Source organism: Amblyomma americanum, chromosome 8 (assembly GCF_052857255.1).
Source record: "Amblyomma americanum isolate KBUSLIRL-KWMA chromosome 8, ASM5285725v1, whole genome shotgun sequence".
NCBI classification, from domain to species: domain Eukaryota; kingdom Metazoa; phylum Arthropoda; class Arachnida; order Ixodida; family Ixodidae; genus Amblyomma; species Amblyomma americanum.
In genome coordinates, this window is record NC_135504.1 from 31,872,638 (window position 1) to 31,900,592 (window position 27,955).

The 27,955-nt window shown below is 44.2% G+C and overlaps 1 protein-coding gene across 2 annotated transcripts in view; it reads left to right on the forward strand.

Moving 5' to 3' along the window:
- Nucleotides 1-7,530: 7,530 nt before the first annotated feature.
- LOC144101246 (uncharacterized) overlaps nt 7,531-27,955 on the forward strand; it is a 49,746-nt gene continuing 29,321 nt past the window's right edge. The window contains exons 1-4 of one of the 2 annotated variants that reach the window (XM_077634324.1): nt 7,531-7,664; nt 9,326-9,479; nt 16,228-16,353; nt 23,586-23,675. In XM_077634324.1, the coding sequence (XP_077490450.1) occupies nt 23,665-23,675 (11 nt within the window). In that variant the 5' untranslated portion in view covers nt 7,531-7,664; nt 9,326-9,479; nt 16,228-16,353; nt 23,586-23,664. Of the gene's footprint in view, nt 7,665-9,325; nt 9,480-16,227; nt 16,354-22,882; nt 23,676-27,955 lie in introns of those variants that run through there. The other variant, XM_077634325.1, reaches the window with a different exon arrangement.

Consider the following 27,955-nt stretch of genomic DNA (forward strand, 5'->3'; position numbering starts at 1 on the left):
ACCTTGTGCAATGAAAACTACCTTGGGCAATGGCGCTCTTAATCCATTTCTTTTCATTTATTTCATCCATAAAGGCCCGAGGGCATTACATAAGGAAGGACTTACACATGGTTTTGTGTAAATCCACTCATGATGAAAACATATGCACAATGAACGAAACAGTGCAGCTGTAAAGTTTAAAAAAATAAAATAAGGAGGATCAAGTGGTTACAAAAAGGGTAAACAATAAAAGCTCAAAAATACAGGGTAAAATATACAGGAAAGAGTACAGGGCCACAAAAGGTTCACGTGTTCTGAAAATGACTGGCGAGTTTCGCGCCCTTGGGCTGGCCTTGTGCCATAAAAAGTCATCATCATCATCATCATCCTAAATGGCTCCCAGTTATGTTAGCTAAGTTGTTCTTGAACAGTTGATTATCTGCGATGGCCGCTGTTGTGGAAGGAACGTGCAGCCCTCGTTACGACTTCCCTATTTGCGCACATCGTTCACCATTAGAAAAGCATACAGGCCCAAGGGTTCGCTTGTAATCTGTTTAGCGGGGCTCTCGAGCGCATCTAGCAGTCTAAAGCTTGAGACGAGCGAGGACGTGAAGCCATTCCCTTTACAAGAGATTGTGGTCGCTCAGGACGCATACCGAGCCACGCTGCAGACCTCAATAGCAAACCCCTTGGGCTGCATACTTTTGACGGGGATGAACTTATACTGGCTGCGTGCCTATGGTGAAAACTATCTGAAGGAAAGCATTTGACTTGCAGGAATGGGGTACCGATCTTGTGAGTAAGGCCTAGTCTTGTCGATACGTGCCGAGGCGTTGAGGTACGCTTGCTGCGGAACTATGGTTGGAGTAATGTATGAATACGTATGCGGGGCAAACAGTCTGCGATGAGAGAAGAAAAATGTGAAGTCAAGGCAGGTTTCATTCTAGTTGCAATTTATTTAAACTATAGAGCAATGAAACGAGCAAAATCCTTTTGAGATAGTTCCAGTGCCTGTGTTTGTTTGCGTCGCACCTTAAATTAACGCGGAATCCTTGAATTATGGTCCCATTAAAAAAACTATAAAGACATACGTACACATACATGCATAACTAAGACAGAGCTGTCGTTGGTTGCCTAGCAATCATCGCCATACTTTATGCTGCTTCAATTTTTTTGTTAATTTAGTCGCTGAGCACTTTTCTGTGGGGAACAGCGAAAAAACACAGCTTAGCGGTGTTCGAATCATCGCAAAAGGAACCTCCAAGGCGTCATCTTGTAACGGAAGCTTTATGCAGAGCGCGGAAAGAAACAGAAAAAAAATTCAAAATAGTTGAAATATATATTGACGTTTTTAAGGCATAAAGTCCTTTCAACATTCGACTGCTGGACGCGCATGCTGACTTCCGACTTCCAGGGCACGGCAAAACGGGTGCGATTGTGCGCAGCTGCGCCTTTTCACGTGTAGGGTTTAGAACTTGAAAACAAGAAACTTTCGCTGATAGCGCTGTTTGACTCTTTTTTCAACATTATACGCGTTTGAAAGGTTATTTCTTACAGATGTGAGCAAGAAAGAGTTAACTGATCTACATTCGTTGCAATGTTATTGAATAATTAGGTTATTAGGCTCTAATAATAATTAGGCTCTCATTAATTTCGATTGGTTTTCCTGCTCTCACCGAGAACATCACAGCATGTATTTAAATAGCATGGCATAAGTTTATTTATGTGTATATATTACTGATTTAAGCCGCAGCTGGTGGCTCAGTGGTTATTGTGCTCGGCTGCTGATCCGAAAGACGCGGGTACATCCTGGCCGCGGCGGTCGAATTTCTATGGGGGCGAAATCCTAGAGGCCCGTGAGCTGTGAGATAGGAGTGCACGTTAAAGAACCCCAGGTGGTCGAAATTTCCGGATTCCTCCAATACGGCACCTCTTTCTTCTTTCAGTCCCTCTTTTATCCCTTCTCTTACGGCCCGGTTCAGTTGTCCGCCGATATGTGAGACAGATATTGCGCCATTTCCTTTCTCCAAGATCCAAGCAACCAATTTTTTCGCCGCTGCAACACCGCTATGCTGGTGCGTCCGCCTACTGTTTCGGTGTTTTGGCATAATAAGCGAATTTCTATTTCCGAGCAGGAACAAGGAACCGGAGACCAAAAGAGAGGTTATTCGGAAGGATAAAAAGTGCATCCGTACTAGATTGTAAGGTGCCACTTTCCATTTCCTGGTTGCCAGCTTTCAAATAATCTTGACATAGGCGAGGGCTAGTGAAATCACTAAGCTGATTTGCAGTCGACAAATAGAGCAACAATGAAGGGACAAAAAAGCGCGCACCTGAGCGAACCTGCTATCCGTAGTTGTGAGACCTCTGTGCCTCGCCTGTGCTGCAACATACGTTCTAGTTGCTCGAGTTGGAAGCTAAGAAAGTCTCTCGTTATTGCGCACTGGCTGTTACGGTAGTCGTTAAATACATTGAATAAGAAATGCTGATTCACCTTCCTGCTCCGCACTGTGCGTTCCTTGCAGACCAACATGGTGCAGTCCACGGTGCAGTCCATTGTTGTGAGTATACAGCACTGTTATGAAACATCTCTGCAAAGTTTTGTCCATTTTGAAAGTGAAATGCTTGTTTTGTGTGTTTTTCTCCACCGTTTCTGCAAATTCTAAAACGTTACAAAATTGGCAGCGAGCATGAGAGTAAGAGCGATAGCTAGAGGCTTTGCTCGCCGTATCACGACGATTTGTTGCATTTCAGGGATCATTCTACGTTGCCACACACATTGTGACGATAATTCTAGCTTCAAGTGGTCACCATGTTATCTTTTGGCATTGTCCATCAAACATTAACGAAGGAAGGAAATAAAGTGCTCTTAAACGCGAAACATTGAAATTTTACCATTAAATCCATTATCATTAATTTAATTCATTACCATTACCATCGTTTACCATTAAATAATCTCGTTACCTGGAGAGTGCGTGATAGCGCCACGGATGAAATGGAAAGAATCGACATGAGCTGTCACTGCAAAAAAAAAGTAATAATTGAGCCCGTTAACACTCGTCGCAGTCCGGCATGCTTCCTACATGTACAATGGAAGCTACTTTGTAGGACTGCATGGGCAAATGCTTCCTCTGCTCTTTATTTGCCGAAGCACTTTGGGGATCACCCTGGGAGGCCTTCAACCACCGTGTCTTGCATTTCTTTGCCTACAGTGCATCCTGGGTCAGCTTCCCGCAGACCAGTTCCTTGCTGTTATTAAGGGCATCGCCTGCCAGCTGATCACGGCCATTAACCAGGCCATACAGATGGATTCGACGCTCCAGGCGACTTTCGGCTCCTTTAGTAAAGCCATCACCCTCTCGTTGGGCCTCTCATGTGAGTGTACCGCATGTTTGTCTTTGGTCAGGGAAAGCGATTGGTTACCCGCCGTATTTTCCGGGTTATACCTCACACCCACCATGTCGACCCCAGGGTCCAATCTAAGCTGAAATCGCTAACATTTTTCTCAGGCAGCCTACAGTCGTCTGATTCTGTGCATGCAAAGTGCACGTTCGCAGATGTATGGCATCAAATCGACAGTCTATTACTGCACGCAAACGTGAATATAACAAGACTAATTGAAAATAAATGCCGTCTCGGTTGTCGGAGATATGGATGTCTAATTCATGCTCAGTGCAAGTGTTTAGGGAATGTCGGTAAGTAACCACTTTTTGTTTTTGAAGGGAAAAAACGCTTAACTCGAGATCATGCACGCCTACCTGCTCCTGTTTCAAAGGTGTCTGATGCAACTTATCCCTTGTCTCACTTCCAGGCCTTTTTCTAAGCGGCTAAAGAAGACAGTAGCGATCGAGTCTCCAGTGCGGCAGACGGCGATGACCTCGTCCCTATCGCGTGGCTCCATGATTCTGCACATTTGCGAGAGAGAGAAAACAAAAAGAGGTGGTGGGATATGCTGAATAAAAATTTGACATTTTCTGCCGTATTTTACTCGCAAGATGGCTGACGGTATAGCCATCGTGCTTGTGCGTACTCCGACTGCTTACGTTAGAAAATCGACCCCTCGTGGTCACAAGCTTAGCGGTTACGACATTCGTCTACTGAGCACAATGTCGTGGATTATATGTCGGACCATGAAGGCTCAAGCTAGATGGAGATGAAGGCTAAAAACATATCTGCTCTAGTGAGATTGTAGCGCGCGGTAAAAGCCCCATGTTGTCAAAATTTATCCACTGCTGCGGAATGTGAATAACTGTCAATCAATATATTAAGCAATCAATCAGTGCACTTTCTCTCTATATATCGGCTGATTGTAATGTATTTGACGAGCATACGCCTGACGGTTTGTTTAAGAAATGCACCTGTGCAATAGAGCAGATTGCGTAATAGAGACAGATGAGGTACTCTTATACCCAACAATTCTGAGCAAAAGCATTTCTGAGCGGGAAACAGTTGGTAACCGCAGTTGTTTCATGTAAGATTTTACTATAACAATCGATATCCACAGATCACTCGTACAGAGGCTTGCCATTTTTTTTATATTATTTTTACAGTCGTCAAAAGCGCTCCGTATCGGTTTTCCATGATATTCTTAACTGCTCCATGCGAGCGATGCAAAAACTTTAACAGGAATATTTTGCTACACATGCGAAGAGTGCACAAATACCTTAAATATTTCCTTAACAGTGGCTTAGAATTCTCCTACATTCAAAATTTCTTAGCAGAGTAAACGTTGTATATGTGCCTAGTTGGCTGTCAAATGTATAATAAAAGATTCTAGCGCCAAGATACACAATACACAAGAAAGAAGGCTACAGCTTCATTACAATGAAGCTGTCTACACACTGCAGAATGCACTCAAAATAAAGCAGGAGACAATCGTTAGTCTTGCTTCGGGTACACTTGGGAACATGACTAATGAAGCAGTTCAAGGCAGTACTGAACAGTGAACTTTTGAAGCACACGATTTTCCTGGCATTCCTGTGGGGCTGCGGAACCTGTGTGAGAAACTGGCTACCAGAGAGAAATCAGCAATAATAGAGCAAGACGGAGGTCGAGATCCTCTAGAGCATTACAGCGGTGCCATGGACAGGCTCAGGCCACAGCACATGGTAGCGAAACCGCCAGACTGTACAAAAATTCGAATTGGACAAAAGTACAAAAGTCCCAATTGAACAGTCCAAATGGAGTAACCATTTGACCAACTGAGATTCCAGTTGGTGAGCCCAATTGGTCTTACCCATTGCATCCAATTGGATCTGTCCAGCTGCACCCACTGTATCCATATGAATGTTTGCATATTTGATATACAAGGCAGAACTAATCTGGTTCTTATAATAAGAGCTATCAGCAGCTTAACCTACTAAATTGTATTCATCATCACCACCACTGCGGTCAAAATTAAATAACTGCGCTCGGTGGCCAAGCACCACTGCCCCCAGCACGAGAGCCTCATAAATGGGGTATACAGTATTGTGCGTTTTTATCGTGAAGACTTTCAAAAGTTTCCCCGCCTCAACCGCTGGCTCATTTGCGATGAAACTGCACACAGAGCTTGCGTATTACGGTAACTTTTGTATCGTAGCAAGTTTGATAACGGTACTTACTTAGTTGAGCCGTGCATGATGTGAAAACGCAATCGTAGAGATCGACGAACCAAAACCCGCAGACGCCGTTTTTTCGCTGAATGACGGCAGTGACGCCATCTGTTTTTAACAGTCAAAAGCGTATTGATAAGGCCGCCGAGGCGAGCGTTTCGAGAAGCGCGGCCCTTTGAATATGACGTTCCAGCCATTTCGTCTGCTTCAACTGAAGCGCTTACAGAATTTTCGGCTAAGTGAGCGGAAAAATATCAGAACAACTGATTTAACGAGGCTTTACCTTTCAAAGAATATTGTTTGCAACGCTCGTCTCGGCGGCCTTGTCGCGATGCTTTCCACTGCCGCAAACAGATAGCGCCACTGCTGCCGTTTAGCAAAAAAACGTCGTCTGTGGGCTTTGATTCGCCGATCTCTACGTAGACGATTACGTTTTCGCATCATGCACGGCTCAAATCAGTAAGTACCGTTGTCAAACTTGCTACGATACAAAAGTTACCATAATACGCAAGCTCTGTGTGCAGTTCACCGCAAATCAGCCAGCGGTTGAGGCGGGGAAATTTTTGAAATTCTTCACGATAAAAACGCACAATACTGTATAAGTTGGACCAGAACTGTGTTCTCCGGATGTACAGATTTACCTAATATATGCTAATAGAGTCTGAATTTGTAGTGTTTCTCGTGTGTGATGTGATGTAGGCCTTGAATTCCATAAAAGCATGCTAATTTCAATTCCGCAGTAAAAATGTTGATTCGCCCCAAACACAGTGTCTCCCTGCAGTCTTCACAAATCTGTTTTCCTTTTGCACAATAATAATATGCTAAATTGCAGAAATATTTCTCACTCTGCGTATTTTGCAAAACTTAATTGTGAGTTATATTTTGTGAATATTACGTGGCTGCAGTAACTGCCTAGCCAAATGGGTCCAATTGGTTGGTCCAGTTGGGTCCAATGGTCAGGTGGCTAAAAACACAACTGGAACCAATTGGTTCCAATTGGAAAGTCCAGTTGGAATCAGTTGGAATGTCCAACTGGTTCCAATGTTGTTGTTTTTTCACTGGGAATTGGGGGGGGGGGGGGGGGGGGTCAAGGTGGTGTGCTCCCTGTTACGGTGGCTGCAACAGGGCATGCAGGGGTTGATGATGTATCTGTGGGGCAGCAATGAAACCTGGGTTGTTCAGCGAAGGCGCTGGTACTTGTAGCAGCAGTAAGCCTTAGGGTGGTGGGTGCACCAGCAGTAGAAAACATTATGGGGGACGTTGGTACTACCCTCAAGCGTATAATAATGATTTCTAATCAGCCCATCATGCCGGCGACGAGTACTGTCACCCTGTCGCTTTCCACCTCTGGCATGACGACGTCGGTGGTGGGACCAGCGTCAACTCTATGAATGACGCATTTCAGGGGCAATTTGGGCGACGCGTTGTGCGCGGATTTCGCAAGAAGTCTTAATAGGACCATGGACTGTTTGAGGCGGACGTAGAGGGCCGAGAACGTGGGACTCGACGTCTCTGCAAAGGAGCTTCGTCTCACCTCGTACATCTAATCCACGTCGCTTCCAATCGTAGCGCAACTGCGCCCGCAAACTGCCAGCACAAACTACCTGGCGGCAGCGCGCTGTTACAAACCTGTCACTAGAGTCACTAAATAAAGATAAGTCTTTATTTAGTGACTCTACCTGTCACCATAAAGCACTGCGCCACAAACTGCCCACGAGTTGTGTTTACACACAAAAGCACGTGTAGTAATTTATGGCTTGTATTGGATTACGCTGATAGCCCAGAACCTTGGGTGAAATTTTATGCTTGAAATAACTGTGTAGCCTAAGGATTGCTTGATTACCATAATAATGTAAAACTACAATTTTAAGTATTAGTGGGAAAAAAGTATATAAAAGTAATTCCTTTTCGCCCTACATCGAAGAGATATAAGTCAGTCGAGGAGCAAGTCAAGCACGAACTAGACCCTGAATCTGAAAGCATTCCGAGAACGAGTGTTTGGCGGGCAAATTTGCGTGCCTGAGGAACGCTACGGGAAAGCGGCGCTGGTTTCTTCTCAGCAGTGCCATGGTAGTCTTTGTCTCTCTACAGGTAACAGTGTTACTAGTACCACAAAGAAAAAATAATTGGGAATTTGCGGAAGCCACATGCTAGGCGGTCGCGACAGCTGTCGTTTCTGTGTTGACATACGCGTCGTGTTTTTGCTAAAGCCCGATTATTTTTGCTCTTCAAAGTAATGGACACATTACATTAACTACATGGCGTGGGGGTTTCGCATGACAACCGCGGGTACTAGGATAAGCATCACTTAACAGCTGTCGCTTAATTTACAATTCGGCTCTGTCGCATGTGGCCGCGGGACCTGTCACACGCCTGTCTTGTGTTGTTCCTTGCGTGGAACTGTAGCTGATTGCCTTTAGAGGCGGTGTGCTGTGCTGCTGGTATTTTTAAAGCGTAGTAGTGCAATGATGTCATCGCCGTGCACTTGTGGGAAGCAGCATATGTTGTACATATGAAGGAATAAGAGTGATAGTTTATTGCTTCGTAATATTTGATAGTACATTAGTTCGTCGGGTCAGCCCCGTCCACAAGGACCTATTGGAGATGTACCCAGTGGTCAGTACAACTAGCACAATAGAGACTACGTTGGGAAAGAAAAATTCACAATACAACACATAAAGATTTTCTTCATCATCATCATCATCATCAGCCTTACTACACCCACTGCAGGGCAAAGGCCTCTCCCATGTCTCTCCAATTAACCCTATCCTTTGCCATCTGCATCCACTCTTTGCCTGCAAACTTCTTAATCTCATCCGCCCATCTAACCTTCTGCCGCCCCCTGCTACGCTTACTTTCTCTTGGAACCCACTCCGTTACCCTTAAAGACCAGCGGTTATCTTGCCTTCGGATGACATGCCCTGCCCAAGCCCATTTCTTTCTCTTGATTTCGACTAGGATGTCATTAACCCGTGTTTGTTCCCTCACCCACTCTGCCCGCTTCCGATCTCTTAACGTTACACCTATCATTTTTTTTTTTCTTATATGTGATTTTCTTATATGTGTCTAATAAGTATTCTCAGCCCTTTCATATTTAAGTCATCTCTACTATCTATATTTTGCTGTTTTTCTTTCGTGTTTTGTTCTAAAAGGGTTATTTGTTTCCCCATGCATGTAATTATTTACGAAGTGTGTACATGTCTAACTTGTGCAACTTTTATTTGCCCAAGCACAGAACTGATCAAGCTCATGCCTGTCTCTGTAACATACACGTAAATAATTAGTTGGAAATAACTGCAAAAGTTTGACACATTGTTTTCACGAGATGCAATTCAAGTAAAACAATGTTCTCTTGTTGTTTTCACTGGGTAATGACCCAGTCACGTAGTGAAGTAAGGTGGAAAGTTGGGCAAGTTGAATAGGAGTCGTGACCCAGTGAAAGCTTTAAAACAGCTCTCCATCCCCTTCCTCATCCAGAGAAAATTCTAGAGGCCTCTGTGTTGTGTGATGTCAGTGCACATCAAAAGAACCCCAGGTGATCAAAATTTTTAGAGCCCTCCACTACGGCGTCCCTTGCAGACTGAGTCGCTTTGGGATGTTAAACCCCGATAAACCATAAAACCTTCCCCATCCAGTGACCCATGAGCCCTCACTTTTAATAAATTTATTCATTCATTACTTACAGCTCGCTGTTCTTTTCAACAGTCTCCTAGAATTAAAATAACATGACCTCAAATCTTCACTATTTACAGCCGAGCTGAACACGCTGAAGGTCTGTGGCCTTTCCTAGTGATGTCCACGCACCCTTGCCTGGGGTGAACTGTGGCCACCCTACCCCAGAAAAGGCCTGAACCTCATAACCCCACTGGATTCACTGCTGCCCTCAACTATGTTGTCTCTTCCATGGTAACCACTTCTTCACTGTAATAGCTTGCTAGTTATCTTCCCTGCACATTAGGCACACAGTGAAACTTTTAATTTCCTCACCTTAATCTCGACTAGGGATATCACCAACTCATATTAACTGCTTTCTATTTATACCCTAATGTTACATCCATGATTTTTCTTTTCAACATGCACTGTGCTGTTTCAAGTTCTTTCGTTCACCTAGAAGTTTTCACCCTAGAGGTGAACGTTGGCCAAATCATGTACGCACCAACCCGCAATTCTTCACCAGCTGATTTGTCTTTCATGATTTCCGCTTTCCATAATTTCATGAGCTGGATGGGCCTGCTTCCCCCTTGCTTCTAGTGCGTCATCATCTGCTGAAAATTGGTGCCTTGGGCTGTTGAACTTTAGCTTTGTTTACATAAATTTTCAAACCTACCTTACTGCTTTGGCTCTTTGTGTTGTTACTCACTTATAGTAATTTATAGCCTGCATCATTTAGCAGGACCATGTCAGCTAGTTAAAGGTTGCTCATGTGTTCCGTATTAGCTCCTATCCTAGGTCTCACTGCAACTCTGCATAGTTTTTGTAGACACTCGGTGAATAACGATGAAGAGATTGTGTCTTTCTGTCTAGAGCCCCTTCTGAATGGTATCCTGTCACTCCTCCTGCATAAGACTGTGGTAGTTGCGCAATTCCTGTGGCTCTTTTCTTACATATTTACACGTTGTTAAGCAGCTTGGTCACGTAATGCGTGCATAGATACTGTGACTGAAATGCTTTCTTCATAATTTGTGAAGGCCATATATACAGCTTATGCAAAACTTGCCAACATCTTATAGCAGCCACCCTGTGTGTATCCGCTATATTCAAGGCTCAACTATGAAGCGGCTGCCTGGAGCACCAGATATGTTGCGTGCTGTTTTGAGGATTCACCCTTTGGCTGCGAGGTTAATAGTGATTATAGTGTCTTAAGACATGTTGCAAAAGTAAGAAAGGGTAGAATACCTGTCACAGAGGAGTTAGCAAGTCAATGCTTCGTTATGGGCGCTGCCTTTACCCCAGATGAGGTTGACAGCACAAGTATGGACTGAAGTGGCCGTTACATTTTGAGCAGACTTGAAGTAGCACCACGAAATCATAGTTTTAAGTGAAATGAAAGTTAAAAAGACATGCCTGAGTCTACGAGTATGTACAATTGTGAGCAAAAGTGGAGAGACCACGTCTCCGGGCGCGAGAGTGGCTGCGGGGCCGCACCACGGCGCTACTATCTCGCGCCGCACGTTCACTGTGAGAGTGCCCCGAGTGACGACAAACTTCACCCTCAGTCTCAGACGGGTGTTTATCACTCTTGATAAATTTCAAGTGCAGCGTTCGGCTATTCTGCGAGCGGGAGTGCGCATCGCAAAGCGCCTAAAGTCTCTAAAGGGAAAGTAGGGCAAACTGCTCCCCTCCTCCTCTGGTTTCAACTCGCCTTGACGGTTGGGCGTTCATGCCGTGGCTGTATCAGCATGCTGTTGGAAGGCACGCGCGGCTTCCACTCGACTCTCGAATCATTAGGTAGAGATGAATACATCGAGGCGTAAAATGCAAGGCACTGTGGATCCTCACTTCGAACACTCCATTTAAATAAGTATTAAATATGTTCGGCACTCACAGGCTCTTTATTGCCGTGAGAAATAAACAAGCTAAACATAACAATCAACTGATACTTAGTGAAGTTGCCATTAACGGCAAATACATCAGCAACTCGTCCAGCATGGACACGGAACAAACACACAGCATGAAGTAACAGGGCGCTCCACTAACGGCAATTGCATGATGATAGGTTACAATGGATAACAAATAAGGTGTTGTGGTTTTTATGATTACAGCACTGAGACATAAAAAGCACCATTGAAAATTATAGGCTGGCTGAAAATGATTAGCAATTAAATGAGGTATGTTGCTACTAATTTTGTATGAGTATTAGCAGCATCTCAAAAACAGCAAATAGGTATGTGACAGAAATAACCATTTTAGTAATAATAGTAAATAAGCAGTAGTAGAAGGGAATCCTTGATAGCCCTCGTTAGGGACCAACTGCCTTTGTGCCTTTCCACTACTGATCCCTTACAAATGCGTGTGATTGTGCGCTAAATTTGAACAACAAGAATTCTGAGCCTTGCATAACTGCAGCGAAAATGCACTATATTCTAGTCCAGCTTTAAACATGGCCCAAATAAAGGCGCTGTAACGGCACAAGCTGGCTACAGATCCTAGCATTTTAATCGTGAGACAGGGCTTTGGTGAAGCAAGGAAAGGTCATTTTATCAATCGATCTCAATCATGAGCCGCTGTCACGGCAAAGCTTTGGGCCCAGTTTCTGCACTGTCTGGACCATCATCGTACGGCTTCCACTCGCTGCTCGTCTTTGCCTTGTAATCATGCCCCGATTTTAACCTTTCTCTTAGTACAAAAATGTCACGGCGAAAATGTCACCGCCAGTGCCAATTGACAAGAACAAGGGTAATTGAGCTTAGTCTCCAGGGCACTTCTCAACGTGCAATTTATTATTACTGGCCATTCGCATAGTGCCGTTAATGGCATTAATCATGCATGTCGGTATGAAGGTGGAAGAATTGCCGACACAGAGCGCAGCGATTGACCAAGACTCACGGATGAAGAAACTGATGAGCTCATTGTCGCCGCAGTTGTGGCGGACCCGTTCCTTAATGCACGAGAAATGCGTGACATGTTGGGCCTTGAGGTGTCGCCATCGACCGTGCGACGTCTCAACGAAGCAGCTTTAAGAAACTGCGTGGCGGCTCAGAAGCCGTACCTAACCCCCAGGCAACGCATTCTGCGTCTCAGCTTTGCACAAGCGGTGCCGCACTGGACGGCAACCGACTAGAGGGAGATCTACTCTCTGACAAGAGTAGCTTCTCGAGTCAGTGGGACCAGCAACGGCAGGTCTGCACCCATTTAACTGCAGGCATGTGGAAACCACCTCTCCAATGCCGAGTATTCAGAAGGGTGACTTCTCAAGGAGACCTCTTACTTAGCTTCCACATGGTACAGTGGGTTACGTATGCTCAGGACAATTGTGTGTTTATATTGTTTCTTCCTCCTCAACAGTAAGCTCTTTTCTTTCGGTAGCATTAGAAACGCTTGAACCTTAGCACGTGTCATAGAGTTGACCACTGACCTTATTTTTAATGCTCATCACACATAAATAACTTTGCTCCGAAACAATGTGAGTATCGTGTTTCCTTTTGGAGCTTCACATCAGTGCTTGTCATGTTGACGGCCCGTCGGTACGGTAGCGTTGTGTTTCGCATTCTCTCTTTCAAGACCAGCACTTACTGAGTGGACGTCGGCTTGTAAAAAAAAAATGATAGAGTGCTTGATGCTAAACCTGTAAAATATCAGACATTTCTTTATCCAGGACAATTACAATCTATCTTACTGCCTTCATTGGCCTAGAGAGATCGTGTGTTACCTGGCGTGCTTTTTATCTCTACGTCTCTCTCCTCCTTCCTGTTTTATAGCCCGAGTAGACGATGGGCGTCCTGTCAAGTGGCAGGTGCGCTGTCAGTGTCTGGAGTGCATCGAGAGCCGCTTCAAAGCCTGCGCGTACAATGTCATCATTCATAAGGAGTTGGTCCCCTACGTGCTTGGTGGTCCCTTCATGGGCGGTTGCTTTCTTTACCAGCAGTATCGTAGCCCTCTTCACACAGCTCGCCTCGTGGGCACACTGCTGGAAGAGCTGGGCATCCGCACACTGTAGTGGACACCAGTAGGTGCAGATCTGAACCGCATTGAAAACTTGTGGGGGCTGATCAAGAACAACTTGAGGCCCGGGATCCCCGCACGGCTACAGCTGATCACCTGTGGACTGCCATAACACAAGAATGGCAAACTCTTCGTCTCGCCCCGATGTTGTGTCACCACTGTATGATTCGACGCCGCAATGAACTGCTGGTGTAATTGCCATTAATGGCAACTTCACTAAGTATTAGTTGCATGTTACGTTCAGATTATTCCTCAAGGCAATAAAGAGCCTTTCAGTGCCAAACATTTTTAATACTTATTTAAATGGGGTGTTCGGAGCGAGGATCCACAGGGCCTTGCATTTTACGCCTCGATGTTTTCGTCTCTGCCTAATGATTTGAGAGTCGAGTGGAAGCCGCACGTGCCTTCCAACAGCATGCCGATACAGGCACGGCATGGACGCGTAACCTCCAAGGTACGCCGAAAACGATGGACGAGGCGCTTTGCGATGCGCACTCCCCCGCGTCACGACCATCAGCTCTAGAGTAGCCGAACGCCGCACTGGGAATTTATCAAGCATGATAAGCACCCGCGCGAGAGCGAGGGTGAAGTTTGTCGTCACTCGGGGCACTCTCGCAGCGAGCGTGCGGTGTGAGATAGTAGCGCCTCGCAGCCGCTCCCGTGCCCGGAGCCGTGGTCTCTTCACTTTTACTCATGACTGTACAAGTGCTTTTGTAAATTTTGAATTCTGAACCAGCGGTTCTGCCAGTTAAATGGCATTAGGTGCTTGTTCCTTAATACCCTTCATGTCCACAAGTAATGCTTGCATACCACTAGATTATTAGTTTTTGCCTTACTGGATTAGAATTTTGATTCCTCTAGCCAGGCTTTTTTTTTTTCTTTGTTCAAGCACCTTCCTTCAGCTTAGGACTGCATGACAATGGCCAATTGTTGAGTTGCATTGCATGGTTTGTTTTAAGCAACAATTTTTGCTCTTTGTGCCTGTTCCTGCTTTCACATTGATAGGAGCATTCACAAGACTGCCTCAAGTGCTGAGGATTCATATACAAAGGAGAAATGATACTCATTTATTATTATACAGCTAGGCTAAACGGGAGCAACATAATAGCTAGACTAGCAATACATCATTCTATGTTGCGATAAAGAAGCAGTTGCTGCTCAGGTGCAGAAATGTGACATGTTCACATATCTTGAGGGCTGTTTAGTTCTGGGTTCGTGATTTTTTTAATGATATACATATATGTTGTGGTGTACAAGTTATTATGGCCTAGAACCCAAAGCACCCTGACTGCGGTACCTTTGTAGTCTAGATGTCTTCACAAGAAAATAGTGCATAATCCAATGAAGCAATGCCACAACAATCTTGTCTGTGGTCGTGCATTTGGGATTGATTATGCTGGAAACGAGAGGGTCAATATTTATATCGTGCTCAATATGCTCATGCGCCGGGTGGCTTTTATTTATTCTTTTTCTTGCATTCAAGAGATGCCAGTTTCAGACCACGTGTCATTTGCAGTTGGAACAGCTGTGCGAGCTGAAGCTTACATGAAAGTCATTTTAACCAGTTTCTTATCTTGTGTAGCTGGCCCGATTTTCAGCCTGCTTCCAAGTCAACCGTGACATTAAGATGTGGCAAGTTTTTCAACTATGGGGCACCAAGGTACTGAAAATGCAAGCAGGAAGCCTTAAGTTAGGAAATTTTATCAGTATAGTTAGACAGTTTTGTGAGTGTTAAAAACTTTAATCTCATCGTTCTGTGTCAGATTCAAGTTCTAAATTGGATAGTACATACAACTTCGAATAGTTGCTTAGTGTTCATGTTTGAGAGTGTAGAAGTGGATGTTCACTCGGAGAGAAACATAGAAAGCCTGCCTGCACCAATTTGGTGACTATCAGGTATGGAAGTCAGTAAAGTATATTCCAAAATTTTCATAAACGACATTTTATTCTTCTGTTCCTTTTGGAGACTGCTCATTTTATTTTAGTGCGAAAACGCTACTTCATGAGGTCAGCCGGCTCACCGAGTTAGTGTGAAGCTTGACCTTGAAGACGACCTTGGCAAAAGCTAGCATAGCAACAGCCCATGCAGAAATAAATATGGCCGCGACTGGGTTTCGAACCCACGGTGGCACAAACAGATCAGCTTCGCTGGCCGCTGCACGAGGGCACCATGCTATTGTCACAACCGGTCACATCTCATCTTAGACTGCAGCACACTCTCGCACTGTGCATTGCACATCATTGTCTTCATCAACTTCCAGCTGCAGTACGAACAGATCAGATCAGCTTAACCTCAACCAGACCTGAATCAACTATCGTCATCAGATGTGCCGACGACCCAGCAAAAAAAAAAAAAACATGAGCCAACCAGGCGAAACACCCTGCTTCTTTTTTCCTCTGTATAGCACAAGCTTATTGTTTCTGTTCCGTGGTCTGTCAGTGAGAAAATACTCAAGGCAGCATAGGAAATACCACTAATACTGATGGCACTGCTTTTACTGAGCTTTCAAAGATACAGTAATTAGAAGGCATTTGAACGCTTGTTGCGTTTTTCCTGTCCTAACGTACATACATTTATTGTGGACAAAGAAAAAACATATCCATTGCTCACATGAATACAGTTTTACGGTATAACAGCATGCCGCCGCCATAGGCCACAATGCTGTTGTAGCATGTAAAAGTCCATTAGCCATTAACCATGTCTAACTGACCACTAATCTATCCTGTACATTTTGCCGAAATTTAATAGTAGTGCTATTTCTGCTATAGTTCATTGAAGTTTACTCTGCCAGTTTTCTTGGTCCTGCATTAAGGATTGCAAAACATCTACTTTGGATAGCAAGCATTTGAAGACATTAATTCATTCTATTTGTTCTGTAGAGAAAGGTCGCTGTTTGTGACCACTCTAGCCTTGCCTTGGAATGCAGAGATAAGAGTGTTGTCCTGACACCTGGCCCTTCTCTTTCTAATTTTTTCGTGTTCGATCTTGCAGTGATCCTCGGGAGGTCCTGGCTCGAAACTTCTTTGGTGCCAGGGAAGCTTGTCAACTGCCAGCTGCTGTTTTGGCATGGCCTCCAAACAACAGTTGACCTCAGAAAACAAATGCAAATTATCTTGGGTAAGACATTGGGCACTAAATGTCAGGATTATTCTGCTATGCCCAATCTCCTGCTGTTACTCTGATTGCACAAACCATTTCTGGATTTATCCTGTGAAGTGCTTACAGCGGACATTATGAAACACACCTGCAATTACTTATCAACCACCTCTGCTTGGTTTTACAGTTGCGATGCTTCTTAAGGTTGGTTTTCAGATTGGGTTCTTTGACCCTGTGGAGCGCCCTCAGAGACATTTCTAAGCTCTCTGAAGTTCTTAGTCACCAGTGACAGCTACATTTCTGGACTGAATGGAAACACTTGATGGAACCACATGTGTTTGTTCTGACCAGCGGATAAATTGAATCAGGCCTGTTCAGGGACTTGCGCGTCGAGAGGAATTCTCAGTGGCCTTGGCATTTGGCTGCTGATCCCAAGGTCGCGAGGTTGAATCCCAGCTGGAGCAACCACGTTTCGATGGAGTCGGAATGCAAAAACACCTGAGTGCTGTGCAATGTCAGTGCACATTGAAAAACCCCCTTAGGCAGTTTGAATCAATCTGGAGCTCTTTCTTACAGCACCCATCAGAGCTGACATACAGCTTTGGAGAATTAAGCCCCACATATCATATGGAGAGAAAATGTTTAAAAGAGTATAAGCACCAAATTTTGGTTGCATATTTCTCTTTTGTAATAATGCGCGTGACATTACTATACATGGAGCCGCCGCGGCGGCTCAGTGGTTATGGCACTTGTCTGCTGACCCTAAAGACGCGGGTTCGATCCCAGCTGCAGCAGTCGAATTTTGATGGAGGAGTAAATCTAGAGGCCCATGTAGTGCACGATGTCAGTGCACGTTAAAGTACCCGAAGTGGTCAAAATTTCCGGGGACCTTCACTATGGCGTCCCTAATAGCCTGAGTCGCTTTGGGACATTAAAGGGGCCATGCCATGGTCATTCTTCATATTGCAGTTTTGTGTTTCAGTAACTAATACCAGAGCTTATGATTCAATTTCCGAAATTTGGCTGCGCTGGACGCTCCAAAAAATGCGATCGAAATTGAGACCGGAAGACTCCTCCCACCGGCAGCAACCGCCATATTGAATGCTGTCGTGACGTCATCAGGGCATGCACGGAGCAGCGTTGTCTGCTCTCGTTGTTGCAATATGCGCAGCGAGGTCTCATTCCGCCCTGCACTTTCGCGGGTGATCGAAGTAGCAGTCGTCCGCCATATATGAGTGACTGGTGCGGCAAAAGCGATAATAACAGTAATGCTGTTTTTCTTCGGTATAGGTAGGGTCCGGTCACACTATAGGCCGATGCGGCGGCGATCGATGGTCAGTGGGCTGGTCGGTATGCAAATGCCGTCGCTGACGCACTGGTCTGTCACGCTAGACTGACGACAACGCCAGCACAATCAACGACCGCGTATCGTAGTAATGTTAAGAGTCAGCTTAGTGGCAACTGGCAGAGTGTGGTGGGGGGCTAGTTGGTATGACATTCTATAAACTTAAGAATTTTAAAACTTATTGGACCTCATGCTAGCCACGGCGACGTATGCGATGTGCGTGCACCAGCGAAGATGTGCTTTCATTCGGTGCCTGCACATAGAACCTATCGGCGAGGCAATTGAGCGACACGGGCAGGAAATGCCGCACGACGGTGCCGCTCGTCGCTCACTGCCGCCGCCTGGCCTTGTGCGGCCGAGCGAAAAGCTTCACGCCCGCTGAATAGACGGCCCGAAAAACTGCGCTTGTGTACCTTATCCGTATCGAAAAAAGCGAAACGAGCGGCTGCATTTCATATCTTCACACTTCCTTACTAGTAAATCAGCAGAACTCTTGCCAGATGCTTGAATTTCGACCGACGGTGGACCGCCGGCCCCTTTCGTGAAGAGGCCTAGCAAGTACGCAGGATTCGTGTGTGCGATTTCGGCGACTGCGGAGAGTGAATTCACAAGTTCTAGTGCCTGCAAATAGCTGTAGAGCGTAGATTTGGCTACAGTGCCCTCAAAGCGACGACTGCCTACATGGCAGGGCGCGAGTACAATAAGGGGAAAGTGCCGACATGTGACCCGCGGTCTGCACAGCATGTGCTGAAGGCAGCCGGCAGCAGCTGTCGGCATCGGCTGTGGATAATAAATCTGGTTGTTTTCCGTAATTCAAGTAATATCCGAGTGCATTTTTAGTTAAAGCGCTTTAAAATCAAATATTGATGACATAAGAGGAAGCGGGTACAATTAGCGGGAAGCACCGGTCCTACGCGAAGCGTTTTCCAAGCAGGCGATATAGCATCAGCGGCACTTACCACAGTGTTATCATGGTGTGTAAATGAGTAAAACTACAGTTTGTGAGCAATACTACGTAATATTTAAGATAAGGCGAGCCCACCTTGCGTTTTATGCCAAGCAAACGAGCAGTACTGGTTGCACACAACTATGTAAACAACCCCAGCGCGGGGCTGCAGTTGTCGTGATCGTCGCATTCCCAGGCCACAATGCGCGCGTGCAGTAAACGCTAAATGATGTACTATTATTTTCAAGCACTCATTTAGACGGCGGCGACTATTCGTCGGTGCGAGCAATGAAAGCATTCGAGTCGCGTAGGGTTTTGCAAGCGGCTTGGTTCCTGCAAAAGGTTTCTACGAGTCGAAGGGAATGTATGTTCGACTTACAAACGCATACATGCAGCGGGGAAGTCGTCACAATCGGCACTTTTCTCTGCTCCTTTCAGTCCTCAAGGTGACTCTAGTACCACCTTTTGATAATTTGAGCTTAATTATCGAGCCGATGTATAGCGGACAAGAACTTGGTAGCTAGCTGCAAAACGCCGCGGCTTTCACGGCGCACATCGGCGAAGGCATGCACGGCACGTGCCGCTTTTCACATACAGGAGCACTTGACCGTTCAAAAGAGACCACACTCATAACATACGAATAGCATGCTTCTAAGCGTAAATAATAAAGTGGGGGTGCATCGATTTCTGTTTCCTCAACATTTGGAAAACGGGCGCCACGAGCAAGTCCGCTTTCCCAAGGATCAGTCAGCTCGCGTACTAAGTTGAAGGTTTCCCAAAAGAGAATACGAAAAACGCATTTTATTTCGCTAAGCTAAAATAAAAACTTTTCGAGCGACCACTGTCTACGGTGTGCATGCAAGCACCTCAACAGCTCACAGCAGACGATGCAGGACGTGTATGCGCTCGTGACGTCAGCGATCAAAGGTAGCCAGACCAGCAAGCAGTTCGCAAAAGAAACGAAAAAAATTCGTTTTAAAAATATTTAGCGCACAGAATCAACTGAAAATTCGGGGAATTGTAAATTAACCTGTTGAGAATTAAAGGCGATAAGCAGGGTAGGCGTGAAAATAGGCTGCATGGCCCCTTTAAACCCGGATAAACCATAAACCATTACTATACATGGATCAGCATGTGGTATTCATTTACGACTGTTAAATAATTTATAATTGAATTTCTTCTCCTATGCTGTTTTAGTTTCAACAGCGAAACATTGGCTATAATGACAAAGGTCACATGAGGCATGAAAAATCTGCAGTGTAATGCTGCTCTTTCGTTCGTTGTTTTTTCAGCTCTTGAGGCTGCCTGGCTTCAGCGTTGTAGCAAATTGAAACGAAGGAGTAGAGAGTTTATCTCATTTTTTTCATGTCTCGCACGACGTATACTGACCTTTAACGTCACAGCCATTGTTCAGCTGTTGAAACATCATGTTGAAACATCATTACAACTTACTTAGCAGTCGCAGGCGAATATCACGTGGTGGTCCGTGTATACCAATGTCTTACATATCGTTCCTAAGAAAAAATTGCAAGCAAAAATTTGGTGTCTGTACTCTTTTGTGCTGCATTGTAGTGAAACAGTGAGTAAGTGAACTGATGGGTATATTGTAAGATGTAATAGAGACTTGAAATTCACCTAAGTGAATTTCAGTTATTGCGTGTGTTGGGCAGTAAGATGAAATAGACACGGTTGGACTATTTGATAGTACGGCGGCACTGTCCATTGTTCATAAAGAAAACTCATGACAGTGCCATACGTGCACGTATGAACTACTGTGTGTGATGTAATGATTACTGATAAATGTCATGTCATTGTGGCCGTGTCAGCTTCACTGCATTGGTCGGTCAGTGTCCTATGATTTTGGCATGAGCATGGCCAATTCAAGCTAAGCAGACAATTGTTTTGAAGTGACTACTTCCTGAAATGAAAATTGGTTTTTGAGGAAAGGAAATGACGCAGTAGCTGTCTCACTTATCTCGGTGGACACCCAAACAGCACTGTAAGGGAAGGGAGGAAGGTGGGAGTGAAAGAAGGACGGAAGAAAGAGGTGCTGTAGTGGAGGTCGGGGAAATAATTTGGACCACCTGGGGATCTTTAACATGCACTGACATCGCACAGCACATGGGCGCCTTTTGCATTTTGCCTCCATCAAAACACGGCCACCACGGTCAGTTTCGAACCCGGGTACTCCGGCTCAGTACCCTGAAATTCTCCCAATCAAGTTTTAATGGTGACATCGTGGATGACATCACCAGTGGCTGGAGTGTAAAAAATGTAAATGGACTTAAAGGATGAAATTTTTCACAAAGAAATTGTATGAGACTTTAAACTCTAGTTTCGAAAAGCAGCTGAATATTGTATGCAGTTTTCCTTAGTCCCCACATCAGGGGCACTGGGGAAAACTATCCATTTTTTGCTCTTAGTAAAAATTGATTCTGTCGCTGTCTTGGGCACATTGATGTTTAGTAGTACCAAAAGTTGGGCGAGTTAGTTGAAGTTCTTATTTGAAAAAAGCACGAACAACTGACAGGGAAAACACAGGAAGAAATGACAACACAGCACCTGCGTCGTCATTTCTTCCTGTTTTCCCCGTCAGTTTGCGCTTTTTTCAAATGTGAACGTTTGTTTGTTTGGCAGGCAAAGACCTATTTATTGCCGAGAAAATTGCATTTAAAATCTGCCCGCCAATCAATCCAGATTTGAAAAGCACACGATAGCCACCATTTTGAAGTGAATGGCGTTCCAGCTGAGCCTCTAGGATCCACACACACACACGCGCACACACACAAAAAAATGTCAACGCACCACAGTCTACATGTGAAATCGGCCGGCAATGTCAGCATCTGTATTTCATTTCTCAGGCTTTCCAGCTTATGAAACCTCATGCTGAAAGTAATGAGAGAAGCGTCTTTGTTGTAACAATGTGTGTAATCTGTCAATGTGTTTGAACTTAACTTGTACCCAGTGTCTCTATAATTCGTGTTCACAGCTAGCTGGAAGTATCAAAATACTTCTGTGCACCTCTCCTGAGCTCCTTAGTCATTTTATGGGTGCTCAAGGGGTCCCCAACACAGCCATCACTGAACCCGCTGTGGTGGCTCAGTGGTTAAGGCGCTTGTCTACTAAGCCAGAGTATGAGAAACAGGCTCTCATATAATTCAGTAGAGTCAGTTCTTGGGCTAGTTGGTATCCTTGATTCACGTTCATAGTATTCCAGCGCAACGGCACATAGCCAAGGAAAAGAAGACGGAAAAGAAGGACGAACACAGCGCTGTGTTCGTCCTTCTTCTTTTCAGTCTTCGTTTCCTTGGCTATGTGCCGTTGCGCTGGAATACTATGAACATGAGTCCTCATATACACTGCACGTTTTTGCAGCTTAAGTACTTTTATGCACGCAGGTTTACATGAAAGGGCCTGGGGGATCCTAATAACACTGTGGTCTCATGCAGCGCAGCATGCGGGTGCTCTGCCCCAAATGAATAGGGGCATTCCTCCTTGGTCTTTATTTTAATGCCTGCTCATTCTATAGCCTTAAAAGGGCTGCAGTATGTATAAGTACATAAAATTTAATTTTTTTTCACGGGATTTACATTGGACTGGGGGTATTGTCTGATTTCTGTGCTACCTAATTTCTGTGTTACCCAGCATGGATTCTAAATTAGTTCAATTCAGTTCAGAATAACTTTATTGTTTCAACCAGCCCCCCCACCTGTCCTCTCCGGCACGGCACGCGGGCCTCCGGGAGAGGAGTAGGGGTTGTTTTTACTACTAGACTAACACTTAAATTTAAGTGATGCTGCAGCTGCCAGGCGGGCCAGTTCCTATTGCACCCTAGAATCTCGTTCCAGACAGGAAGGAGCTAAGCTAGAGAGAGTGCAAGATACTAAGAAGACTACAGGCGGGAAACTACCCCTCCCCAAGATTGGACCAAGCCCAAGAAGAAAGAAGAAAAGCCACTAAGCCAAGAAGAAAAATGCATCTTTTGGGGAGGAGTGGCCGACATGGATCACGTCACCAGAAAAAGTGAAGCTCCAGGAAAAAGCAAGTATGAATGTGATAGATTATGAAATGAAGCATTAAGAAGGCCAGATTCCAGGGTGCAAAAGGAACCTAAATCATAAGTTCCAGAAAACAAAGCTGGGGAGATGGAGCTACAGGTTGGTCTTGTATCATTCCGGATATCTCTGCAAGAGAACAGCCTGTGTTATACGACTTTTTTTTTTTTTTTCAGGTTGCTTCAGCAATACATTCCTCCTAGCTCTTTAGGGTGTTTAGGTGTACAGCTACACCCCATCCAGAAAGAAGACTGCTTGAATCATGTTCAAAAATGCATGGGTAGAGCTCTACACAGCCTCGTTGTGGTTAAGCCTAAATTGTTTAGAGTTCTGAGTACATCTGGGGAAAGGAAACACTTGTTAGGTGTCTTTATTAAAGCTTGTCCCGTATTGGTCTTTTAAGTCACGCTCAACAAGGATGACGAAATAGCCTGAAATGCTATTGCAGACAACAAGTTATGGAAAGGGAAATGATAGGGGTAATATTACAGAGCAGGAAGGATAACATAGTCGATTAAGGAACAGGAGCGAGTTGATGATATCCTAGCAGAGATCAGTAAGAGGAAACAGCTATGGCCAGGCCATGTACTGCAGAGCAGAGGTAACCAGTGATTATTTAGGGTAACTGAATGGATTCCAACAGAAGGTAAATGTAGCATAGGGATGGCAGAAAATCACGTGAGCAGACATGACTAGGAAGTTTGGGGAGGTAGGATGGTTGCAGCTGTCACAGGACTGCGTTAATTGGAGGACAGTGGCAGGAGGCATTGCAGCGACATATATGGGTTGACAATGACGATAAGGTCGCACTTGGGGGATGTAGAGGCCATGACCAAGGTTGTGATCGCTGCACATCGCAGTGTTGCATCGAATGTTGGTGTGTCAAACCATGCCTTTTGTCGAGCAGGCCACAGCTTCTGGTGTCTCCAGAATATGGCAAGATCCAGGGAACAGCTTCCCCTTGCATCGTTACAACCTGCCTCCCCATGTTTACAAGGTACTTTTTCTCCTATATCAGCACCCGCTGACAGGAAGTTGCTTGACTAGTGCCAGCATGGCAAAATACAAAACAGCAATGAAAGCCTGCAGATAATGATGACAGCATTGGTGCCAAAGGTGCTTCATGCTTCTCTATTCAACTTTCAAGCAGCTACGGTTGAAGTTGTGACGAAATTCCATGTTGGGAATGAAAGGGCTTAAGTGTTCTAAGAAAGCTCAGTATAGCTTCTGCCTTTGCAGAACACAAAGCACGTAATGGAAAAGGACCAATGCTGAAAATTGGCATCAGAGTTCAAGTGTGCATGCAAAGCATTGATAAAGAGAATTGAAAAATATAGCACTTTGGTGGTAATATGCCTGGAATGGTATTGGTAATTTGGCTATGTAAATTTTGAAGTATATGTGCATATTTTTGAGTACTTTTGAATTAATCGAACTTTGCCCATATTGGTTTATTTTCTCAAAGCACATATCTTGGACTGTTTGCAACTCTACAGGAAGTATCTCGAGAGTGTCTTGGAATCTAAGCACATTGATTGGTAACTTATTTTGTATCATGCTAACCAGTTGATCAAATCATGCTTTGTTGCAAGCAGGTTCCTTACGTTATGTGTGCAAATTTTTTGCATGCTCAAATTTGGACCACTCATCAACCATCTTTATTGTGCAAGGTTGCACTGTTAAATCACTGATGGTTTAATCTGAAAGGTACTTTAATATTGCATTCCTTACACATCAGAGTATCTAGGCTCTTGTTAAGAATAGATTTCTAATGAGTCTTTTTTTTTTTCAAATTGTTTATCAGTGTTATAAATGTTCAATATCTTGAGAATGAATTGCCGTATTAGAACAGCAATTACATGTTTGAAAACAGCACGAAATTTCGAATGAGGCTGCAGTGCTGTATTTCTGTGACCAAAAGCAAAATCAAACGAGGCAATTAAATAGGGAATGAACTTTAAGGTTGATTTTCTCAGCTTTCAGTTTTTTGCGATTACTATCACTCAACCCTTTGGCATTTCGTAGCAAGTGAAAGAAGAATGATTGTCCTTTGTGAATTAATCCTGAGGGATTGAGGATTGCGAGAAAGCCTTTGACATCTTAATGCATGCGTGCTATAGTCTTTCGAAGTTATTTTTCTAACACGTTTTCATGTAAATATGCATGCTGTATTTTAATTGCCTTCAGTTCTTGGCATATAAAGAAACAATTAATTGCTTTATTGCACAAAATAGTATTTAGTAAGCATGTTGAGATAAAAACTTCGGCGCTTTCTTAATTATTTACCACCCTGGGTTTTATTTTGTGGGGGTGTTAAATTTAGTTACTGAGTAACTATAAAGCTAGTTTAAAGTAAGGTTGAGTTCAGAAATGTAAATGAAAATTTGTGTATTTGTGTCAAATTTCATTTCATTTCTTACAAAAATAATTAAAGTAGCTTTAACTACCGCATCCTTCTTAAGAACAAGCCTTTTATGTAACCTGCAGTTGTCAGTGGCAGTAGATTCATGTCTGATGCTTTTCTTTTCTTGCGGCGGCAGTTTTATTGGGTTTATGATGGCATCACAGTAGTATTGTACAGTAACCAAAAACTCTATGAAACCATCACTTCGGTAATGGCCTCACGTGATCACCTCACGACCAGTAAGCATTGTCACAAGTACTTACTGGCTAGTGAGGATATACTGCCCATTGTCACATGACCCTCCTTTCTGAAAGCTGCGCAGAACTTGAAGGAATGTGCACATATAAAGTGCCAACTCAAACAGCATAGTAAAATCATGTTAATCCGAACTTCCGGCTTAATCGAAGAGCACGCACTTTTGTTTCGCCAACACTGGCTGTATGAAAGAAGTTCTGTCACTTCAAACTGTGCATTAATTTGTCTTTGAGTTTGAATTATTGCAGGTTAAAGGAAACACATAAACCACCCTTTCTTTCATCCTGTTCAAAAGCTCGAGTGTTGAAAAGTTTTAATTCACAGTTACAGTGCAAGCAGGTAACTTACCTTTTCAATACTGCTGTTGCACGCACGCACACACACGCGCGCACACACACTGAGTTATGGGTATTTTAGGAGCCCTTAACTGCATGAGTTTAATATATCTTGTGAATAGCATTTTTAATTTATGACGAGTTTAACAAAATTAAAGGGCTATGTTGCACACGCCTATAGCTGTCTATGCAAACGTTAGCAATCCTTGGAGTCTGTGAAGAAAATGTTTTTGGGAACTGGTTAGCCAAGGGAAATGCTGAACAGCAGCTGCAGCATAAGAATATCGCAGTGTTGTAGGCGTTACTGAAAAAAAGTAACTAAATATGTTGCTCGTTACGCTAAGAAAAAAGGAACGCGTTATCGCCCTACGTTACCTACAAAAAAAAGTAATGCGTTACTATTACCGTTACCGAAAAAAAGTACCGCAGCTTAGTTTGCTGTTACTTCATGGCCATAAATTTTAATTGTGCACCTTTGCCTTAAGAACTGAAGATATCAATTTTATAAAGCTCATATTTAACATGAAACTCCTAGCCCAAACAACCATTTTATGAAAAATCGTGATTTAACGAGAATACTTCAATGACTTAACGAGAATGCAGAAATGTGCAGAAGCTTAGCAATGTTATAATGGCCTAAATTTGCCTGTAGAGTTACATGTGATGGATGCTGACTCTGTGACACATGGTGAAGCCATTTTATGAATGTGAACTTAAACACAAAATGACACTTCATCATCAACTCTAACTTCAAAAGAAAACATCGCTGAACTCTCAGCCAATTTACAGTAATTCTGAAAAAGTAATGTTCCCAAATGCTCGGCATGCTTCCACTCTGTAGAGAATTGTGTGTGTGAGTGGTTTGGGAGCGGGAGGTATATAGGTGAAGGAAGTGTGTGAATGCGTGCTCGTGCGTTACAGGTGTTCTTTTTCTTTTAGTTGGGCGCGTCGTCAAAGCCAGGTGTTTTCTGGCATACATGCGAGCCGCAACAAAGGTCACCGAGAGCACCTGTTTGTTTATTTGCAACATGACTGGGGGCTCTGTGCTTTTTTTTTTGTAAAAAAAAGGGGCCGGAGCGGTTGACAACTGGAACAAAAAGTAACTAGTAACGCCTCACGTTACCGAAAAATGTTAACGTAAGTATGTTACCTGTTACAGTTGCGAGATGGTAACAAGTACGTTATTACCGTAAAAACCAGACTATAGGTCGGACCGGAATATAAGTCGGCCCCTTAACTAACCAATTCTAAAAATAAAAAAAATCCTTTTCAATGGAAAAAGTACCAAAAGACACCCTTACCTTGAAACAAATGCGACTCGACAGGTTGCACAATGGTGACAGTATTTATTTTCATTTAAATGCTGCTCGTATGTACACCCGGCAAATTTTTTAGCAATATCGCGCACCCATCGACCCGCGTGTTTGTTTCTGGCACACGCAAGTACGGCGCCGTACAGCAAAGCCCTTCCTCTTCACGAATCACCGCACCCAGGATGGCGAGCCTTTGAATTGCGCCCTCGTGAGTCTAGAGGCACGCACGATCTCTACCGCTTTCACGCAGATGCATTCGTCAGTCACAGGCAGCGATCTTCCAAGCAGCGCAACCTTTCCTTCCAATTCTGAATACGCTGCGGTCCACACAAGAAATGATGTTTTCTTCTGGTTGCTGCAAGTTGTAATACGCAGCTTCTGTCTCCGCCAGTACTGAATGCTCTTTTCGGATACTCCAAATTCGCGCTGTGCCGCCAGGTTCCCGTGAGCTTCTGCATACTCAATCGCGTTTTTCTTGAAGGCGACGGTAAATTGCCGTCAGCTTCCGCTTTGCGCCTATGGAAACCCAAAATGGCGGCACTGCTGCTGATGGCGATGCTGATGGAGGCTGTTGACTTCAGCCGCCCATTGTTGCAAGACTTCCGTTGTTTTTCCGCCAATGACTGGTATATAAGACGGGGGTCGACTTTTCACCATGGTTTTTTGAAAAAAAGTTCGACCTATATTCCGGTTCTTACGGTTAGTTACCGAAAAAACACGTTACCGCCAACACTGGAATATAGATAGGATATTGCCTGACAGAATCAAACTGCATGGTATCACAGATACATCATCCACCTGGGGCTGACAGCTACGAGTATAGTGGGACACAAAACAATAATTTAGACAGAGGCTGGCCTAATTCACCCTGGGCATGCACAAACATTACAGCAGGCTTGTGAAGCATGCTAGGAGTTGCTATATTAGCTCAAATTACGGTGCCTCCTTTCCTTTCCGTGTTTTTTTTTTT